We start from the raw sequence: 8,399 nt of genomic DNA, 5'->3' as shown, positions 1-8,399 counted from the left end.
AACTTGTATTTCTGTAAAGGGGCTATCAAATGTTTCACAGAGCCTATTTCTATTTCCTCATGTGGCTTTTAAGAAGATTCTGGCAGCAAGCGTATTTGGGCATAATCCTTCCATTTGTGTTTTGCTTAATTAGATGAGTATCCTAAGCATCCAGCAGATGAAATAAGCTACATAACCCTGCTTGAATGTGTAATTCCTCCGTGCACTTTTCTGTCATAGCTCTCAGCACCTTATTTTAAACCCAAAAATACAGGTGGGTGTAATTGAGGAAAGGGGATGAACTCGATTTATGGATTCTTCCTCTGGAGTTCAGTAACGATGGGGAAACCTATGACAATTGAGGTAACCATCCAGATATTCATTTGGATATTCTTTAGATAAATCCCGTTCTTTCCAAAACAGGCTCAGAAAACTGTCTCTCTCCAAGCACCTCCTACAGCACCACTCCAGGATCTTTTCTATGGGTGTGGTACTATCTTTGGGCATGGGCTAAGGCTATTGCAGTCATTCTCTATGATCTTCTAAGGCTCTCTCTGTGTGCCCCTTCAAAAGAGCCCTGGGGCTGCCTCGGCTGTGCTGTGGGGCGACAGTGTGGCTGAGGCTGGTAGTAGCGTCTGTGGGGACCGATTTCTGTCAGTGAGCGAGAGACGCTTGTGAGTCCCCCAGGGCTCAGCTTCGGCTGAAGCTGCGAACCACAGCTCCCCTCAGGGCGCCAGCTCCGGCATCTCCCAGCCGAAGCCCGCCACCGCTCTCCCACAACACCCAGCTCCTTGAGCAAGCGCCTCTGTGTGCATGAACCAAGCCAGGCGGGAGTGGGAGCTGCCCCTCTCACTCAGCGGGAGGGGCTCGGGCACCACAAAGCGCTGGTTCCGACAGACTCCATGCACAGGCGCGACCGAGCCGCCTCCTTCCTCGCACTGCCAAGAGCGCCGCGCCGGCTGGAGGACCAGCCTCCCGCAAGCCCCTCGCCCAGCAGCGGTGGGGAGCAGTGACGCTGCTGCCCGCCCCCGGCGTGGGCTGGGCAGCTGTCACCTTTGGAGCGGCGCGGGGGGGCGGGGGCGCGCTGCATATAAGCGGGGCGCGGAGGCGGCGCGGGGAGTGGCTGGCAGCCGGCGGCGGTGCTTGTGGCGGGCGGGCAGGCAGGCAAGCGGCCGGGCGCTGGCGCAAGGGCGAGGCGGGGCGCTGAGCCCCCCGGCCGGGGCAGGGCGGCAGCATGGGGCGCTACACGGGCAAGACCTGCCGCCTGATCTTCATGCTGGTGCTGACCGCCGGCTTCTTCGTGGCCGAGCTGGTCTCCGGCTACCTGGGCAACTCCATCGCGCTGGTGTCGGACTCGTTCAACATGCTCTCGGACCTCATCTCGCTCTGCGTGGGCATCGCCACCGGGCGCATCGCCCGCCGCGCCCGCCGCGGGCCCGGCGCCACCTTCGGCTACGGCCGGGCCGAGGCGGTGGGGGCGCTGAGCAACGCCGTCTTCCTCACCGCCCTCTGCTTCACCATCCTGGTGGAGGCGGTGCTGCGCCTGGCCCGGCCCGAGCGCATCGACGGCCCCGAGCTGGTGCTCATCGTCGGGGCGCTGGGCCTGGCCGTCAACCTAGTGGGGCTGCTCATCTTCCAGGACTGGGGCTGCTGCTGCAGGTCCCCGCAGCCCCGCGCTGACACCCCCGAGCAGCTGCAGGTGGTACCCGGCCCCGGGCTGGAGCAGGTGGCCGCGGTGGAGTATCGGGAGGCGGCTAAAGCAGGTGCCTTTCAGTTGCATCCTAGCTCGCGGCCGGCTCTTCTCCCCGCTCCTCTCTTTCCTTTCCCTTCCCTTCCCCTCTCCCTTTCTCCGCTCTCCCTGGCTTACCCCATTCCACCCCCTTTCTCGGCTCCTTCCCATTCTCACCCTCTCCCCTTTGCATCTTCACATCAAGGATGGATGGTTATCCAAAAGCCTTGCCCTACTAATTATTCCAGGGCAGTTTTATGGTCTGTGATAGCCAGGAAGTCAGCTTAGATAACCACTGAGGTCTCTTCTGGCCTTTCTATGTTCATTCTATGTTGCCCTCCTTCCTCCCCTTATTTCACTTTCCCCTTTTCTATAGTTTTTTGGGGCTATTGTAGCCCCCTACTGGCTTAGACAGTGTCTGTGGTACTTCCTCTGGGGGATGGAAGGTGGGACAACTTTAAAATAAAAGGAAACATCCTCTTGTCTATTTGTGGTGGAATTAAACTCCAAAATCTGCTTTAACTGTTACAGAAGAGTGAACAAATGCTATGCAAGCATATTACACATTTCACGCTTATATTTATACAACTCTGTATTGTCTGAAATAGGCAGATGGAGAAGGGTGGATGATTGAGATTTTCTTAGGTTGATTTGTTTCTTTTTAAAATAAGTTTGTGTTGAGAAGTTTGGTGTGTTTTTTCTTTCTGTTTGTAGAATTTATACACAACACAGGGTTTCTTCTTTGAATGCAGGTGATCCCCTAAACACCCAGAATATGCCTGATGAGCAGACAGTACAGAAAAAAGAGAAAAAGTCTGAAGCTTTGAACATCAGAGGTACAGTTGTTTTTAAAGACTTTTGAACTGGAGCTGGTCAACATTTTCTAAATTTCAATTTTTTATTTACTTTCAGAATTCCCATGGAAAATTAAAAATGATAGTTTTTCACAAGTTTCAACCAATTTTGCATGGTTTTTACATTCTTAGGCCAGGTCCACAAATGATTTGAAGTGGTAATGATCATGTCAGTGAAATCAGTGGAGCGCTTGGGGTGTGTGTGTGTGTGTGTGTGTGTGTGTGTTCAAATTTAATATTTGCACCTTTTAAAACAGCATCATCTTCAAAGACTCTTTTACTTGTTTTAACTGATGTCTCCATGCTCTTCTTTTCTGTCTTAGGTATTTTACGTATTTCTTGAGAATCATTCACCACTCCATGCCATAATATTTCAGTATTTTTAATGGAAGTGCTGGAGTACAGTTTCCTTAAAGACTGGTATCAATGATGCCCCATAGTTAGTTGGGTAAGGAGTGCTGAAGCATAGTGGTTCTGCAGCTCTGTTGTTCTGTGGACTGTTTCCTGACGGAGACCCTCTTATGGACTGTCTCTCTTCCAAGCAGCTCCATCCTCACATATTTGTTTTTCAGAATACTTTGTTCTGCCCATCACTGGAAAGGACTCCACAGAAAACTGAATATCTGCAGAATGAAATTTGTAAATTAAACTATTCTTTAAAATAACCGGCATAGCTGTAAAAATAAAACTAACTAGATATGTGCCTCCATCCTGAATGCCCCACATTCATCCAGAGCTTAAGTTATTTTAAATACACTTTTTATTTAAAAAGCACCACAAGCATCACCAATAATTCTTAGTGTTTTGATGAAATAAAATACTATTAATATGTTAAGCATATATTTTTTCTAGATTTACTTTGTGTCAGATCACCATCTCTTGCACTAAAGTGGTGTTCCCACCACCTTTATGCAGGTAGTTCCAAATGAATCTAGTTAAAGGGATGGTCAGGTCACAGCTGAATATGGTGAATTTTAGTATATGGTAAGATTTGCGAAGTGTTTATCATTATACTAACAAAGCATTTTGCAAAACTGCACCATATCCTAAAACAATGGTATTTACTTGAACTTATAGAGGTCAGCTTCAGCATACTTTAATGGGTTGATGTAATATCCTTGGAATACTACATGCTTGTACCAGGGACACTCCAGTATACATTTTAAACAGTATATCATCTAACTCTGTTCAGAGTAGATCTGATTGACTTGGTGCTCAAAACATGAGTTATGCTAAGCAGCCTATCTTTATTAGAGTTCCCAATATTGCTAATACGAGTGCCGCTGAATCAATATTAGCAATGGTGAGACATTTTCAGAAGATTTCCCTAGTGTAAACATCCACGATTAGCATCCTAGAATTATAGAAAAATTGTATCTTGTCTATCCCTCTTATCAGAGCAGAAGTATACTCTGCAGGAAATGTTCAAATCTAATTTAATTTTAAATGAAAAGTAATGAGGCTGCCACCATTACTATAGCTAAAACTGTATTCAAGATTCTTGTGACCTCTAGGCAGTAGATTACTCTGGAAAACCAAAAGGATGAGTTCTCTTGAACCTACCAGAAAGAAACTGATTTTAGGTGAAAGTTAGTGCTTAATGATTACTTTTCCTTGAATCTCTAGTTTAAGAACTGTCTAATGATACTGCCTTCCCTTTCCACATGGAGGATCAGCATTTGGGCCCAAAATTGGCAAGAAAATGCTCTCCACAGGAGTGACTTTCATGTATATTTCACTGCAAAGTGAAAACTCTCAGCTGAACATTGATGGCTTTAAGAGGGAGCCGTCCTAGTAGAGGGAAAGATTAGGTAGGAGTGATGGTTTTAAGAGAGAGTATAAATGGAGGTTCTGAGAGGAGGCAACTCCACTTACCCACCTGCTACCCAAAAATAAAATTTTGGCAAGTCTAGTCTTCTAAAAGTAGAGCTTTACAATCGAACATGGGTTGTATTAAGATGCTGGCTTGGATGGGAGAGATTGTTAGAAAGCACATCAAGGGAAAGATGCTTACTCTTGCTAAGAGGAAACAGAAGGTTCTAAGATTACTGTGAATGTGTAGTACATGCATTATCTTACTTAATATAATGAACAGGGTTGGTCTAGAGACGTATTACAGGTATTTTTTTTAAACACATGCACTTTTCTCCTTCCTTTTTAACTTCTGTGCCCATAGAAGTAAGTGGAAGAGCTGCATGCAGTGGTTTTGCAACAGTACAAATGCTCGCACTAAAGATGAAACCAAGCTGCACAATTTAGACTCAAACTGAATTATTTTCAAAATTTGAGGACAAGTGCATGGGGGCATATGTGTTAATTTCCCTTATAACAGAGCTAGGTAAGTTACGAAGCTCTGAGCGGGATCAAAACTTGTCCAAAGCTTGGGTTTGTGTGTTTGGATCTGGCATATCTCTGTATAATGTTCATTGAGAAGTTTTTCCCTTCCTCTCAAGTGTGTGTTTAGCTATATCACTGCTATTATTTCAGAAGCCAGCAAGGTCACAGGACTGCTATTAAAGGAAAATAATTAATAGAGTGAATCAGGAGGGAAGTGGACTATGTTCCTCTTAGCAGCATGGTTATTTGCTCATTCACAATCATGATCATAATTTATGAATTGGTCACTGCCCTTTATAGACCTCACTGTTAGCTACAACAGTTTGATTAAAAATATTGTATGTTGGCATGCTGTCCAGTGCTAACTTTGGGGATCTGTAGTGTACCCTAAACATTTAATACCCAACCAAATGTATGCAGTCCATTAGTGCAGGCTCCTAACTCCTTCCCAACTCACTTATTCTCAAACATACTGTGAGCTTTATATCTGATCATGGTTCTGACTCCTAAATGCTGCAGTTTCATGTTTAAAAACAAAATTCAAAGGGTTATTTGGAATCCTCTCCTCCCCATGACGACTAATGTAAAGCTGTATTATGTCATTTGTTTCAGGTGTTCTTTTACATGTCATGGGAGATGCTCTTGGATCTGTGGTTGTGGTAGTTGCAGCTGCAATATTTTATGCACTTCCCTTGGATCCTAATGCTCAATGCAACTGGCAGTGTTACATTGATCCAAGCCTGACAATAGTGATGGTGGTCATCATTTTGTCGTCTGCCTTCCCGCTTATCAAAGAGACAGCAACCATTTTGCTGCAGATGGTTCCCAAAGGTGTTAATGTGCAAGTACTGAGTAAGTCAACTTTATTATTGAGTTTTTATCAATTACAATGACATACATTTGTGCTGGTGTTTATTTCTGGAATGACATGTTTGGATTATATACTCCTAGCAGCTCTAAATTCTCAAGAACTGTGAGAAATGGAGTCATGTGTTTGTGTCCTAGCAACTTGACTCAAATCTCTGTGGATTAATTAAAGCATGCATTTTGAGAATGTGGTATTCCAACAATACATAAAAATGCCTGACCATGACCTGTTAAACAACTCACATAAAACGTTCTCAGTGGAACAACACTGAATTATACCACGCTGGTCCAAGGATCTCAAAGTGTTTTAGTTAATTGACAGTAGCATTGTTTATTCATTTTTTAACTGTGTAAATATACACTTAAGAGATTACTTTTGGTTCTTTTTGAATTCCCTGTTCTGCTCAGTTCAGAATATGATGGAAGACATGGTCCTGGCCTCAAGGAGATTACAGTCTAGCATTGATCCTACCAAGTGTTGAGTGCCTTCAATCGGGAGGGGGAGGAGGGAAGCTGAGTACCCTCAACTTTTGTCTTGAAGCCAATACATACATGTTAAAGGCATGTCCAAAGGATTGGGTCCCAGGTTAAACAACTTAGTTCAGACCCTGGATGACTAGGAGGAAGTGACATTTGCAGGGGATTTAGGTGGTGTTACATATAGTTAGTCAGTTAATGCCTATTACACCCACTGGCGTGTAGGGCAGCAACGAAGATTCTCCATTTTTGTTTATCTTTGAACATTTTCTCCAGTGTGTCCCAGTTATAGTTCATTCTCTTCATATCTGCCTCAACAGTACGCCGCCATGTTGTCTTGGTGTTACATATAACTACTTTTTAAAGAGTCACCTGCTATATTGTAGGTGGATGAGCACTGATGTCTTTCCTCATGACTTTGGCTTTTAAACACTGTTCCTCATAACCAGAAATTGGCAATTGACCCCTTTTCTCCCCCGCCCCAAATAACCCTCTCAAATTATTTTCTCTTGTGTTTTCTAGCGGAAAGACTAGCTGATGTGCCAGGGGTTAGAAGCCTTCATGAGTTTCACGTCTGGGAACTGGCAGGTGGGAAGAATATTGCTACCCTTCATGTCAAGTGCCAGACCACTTCTGATTACCAAGATGCCTCTCATAAAATGCGGGAGATTTTCCATGAAGCAGGAATCCATTCGGTAACCATCCAACCGGAGTACATTGACCACAAGGCCTCTGGCCTAATGTGCAGCTCACCATGTATCTCAAAAACTTGTGCTTCTCAGTTGTGTTGTCCTCAGCAGGAAGTTCCATTTACTCATGATACTGGTTGTCTTGAGAAAAATGGCCTTCCTCCAACACTGCCTAAAGGCAATAGTTTCAGTAAAAATGTTGTTGAAATTCCTATTGAGCATACCTGGGCAGGAGATGGAATTAAAAATAGAGACAATTGTAAAAAATCAGACAATTCATATCTACACAGTACACAGTTTTAAAACAGTTAATTATGCAGTTCATAATTTCTGTATAGAACAAAGCTTAACATCCAAAAGATCATAGGTTATTGATTAGCACTGAAGTGCACATTGGAAAAGCCATCTGTGTTGTAGCTGTAACCAAAACATATATAAATACCTGTTCTCTGAAATAAGGATTGTCATCTTCATTGTCTGCATTCACTGAAAATAGCTGTAAAGCAAATTAACACTAATTTCTTGAACTAAGTAGATGGACATTTTTATTTTTAGAGTGCTGCAGATGTATTGCCATGTAGAATACTTCCCTATGGCACTTGGGAATTAAACTCTGGGTCTTTTTTCTGAAATGGACTACTTAATGAAAGCCCTGTAGCAAGTTGATGATTCTACTGGATTTAAGGATTGTATCATTGTAAAGGAATTTAATGGATATGTTTTTCACTAATCCTTAAACTTGGTTTACACAGGAGTTTTCAGTTGTAATCCTCATTCTTGTGCTACTGAACTGTGAGCCTGTGAATGAAATCAAAATGTCTGAGAGCTGGAAAACACACTCAGGAATGTTTGACTTACATTGTTTTCTGGACCTTTTGTTTTGAGGGGATGGAGCAGAAGGTGATTTCTTGCTTCTCTAATGATAATTTTTGAACCTTAGTATATTTATTTCTGATTAGTTGGCAAGTGTATTCTTTAGACATTGAAGCACAAGGACATTGGATAATTAATATTATATGAAGATTGTATCCAATAAATGTAAATGCAGATGCTCTTCCACTTAATTACTATGATTGTTTACCATTTTAATTGGTCAGCAGAACAAATTGTGTTTTACAAATTAATTGCACTTGAGTCTAATTCATCAGTTTAGATAAGAATTACGGGCAGTCCCCGGGTTACGTACAAGATAGGGACTGTAGGTTTGTTCTTAAATTGAATCTGTATGTAAGTCGGAACTGGCATCCAGATTCAGCCGCTGCTGAAACTGACCAGCGGCTGACTACAGGCAGCCCGAGGCAGAGTTGCTCTGCCCCGGGCTTCCTGGAATCAGCCGCTGATCAGTTTCAACAGGCTGAATCTGGATGCCAGTTCTTACATACAGATTCAACTTAAGAACCCCAGGCATCCCCAAGTCAGCTGCTGCTGAAACTGATCAGCGGCTGATTCCAGGAAGCCCGGGGCAGA

The 8,399-nt window shown here is 43.7% G+C and overlaps 1 protein-coding gene across 2 annotated transcripts; it reads left to right on the top strand.

The window, feature by feature from the left end:
- The first annotated feature begins 1,077 nt into the window (after positions 1 to 1,077).
- Positions 1,078 to 8,199, top strand: SLC30A10 (solute carrier family 30 member 10). 2 transcript variants are annotated; one of them, XM_025180983.3, is made up of 4 exons: positions 1,078 to 1,742; positions 2,461 to 2,544; positions 5,512 to 5,751; positions 6,766 to 8,199. In XM_025180983.3, exons 1-4 carry the CDS (start codon positions 1,214 to 1,216, stop codon positions 7,233 to 7,235), a joined length of 1,323 nt encoding a protein of 440 aa, XP_025036768.2. In that variant the 5' UTR covers positions 1,078 to 1,213; the 3' UTR covers positions 7,236 to 8,199. The 2 variants fall into 2 exon arrangements, with proteins under 2 accessions (XP_025036768.2, XP_089633584.1); XM_089777458.1 differs by having other exon boundaries at positions 1,079 to 1,786; positions 2,394 to 2,544.
- Positions 8,200 to 8,399: the final 200 nt, after the last annotated feature.

Source organism: Pelodiscus sinensis, chromosome 3 (assembly GCF_052426305.1).
Source record: "Pelodiscus sinensis isolate ZL-2025 chromosome 3, ASM5242630v1, whole genome shotgun sequence".
Taxonomy (NCBI): Eukaryota; Metazoa; Chordata; order Testudines; family Trionychidae; genus Pelodiscus; species Pelodiscus sinensis.
Note: the sequence above shows the minus strand (reverse complement) of the source record. Positions and strands in the feature narration are given on the sequence as shown.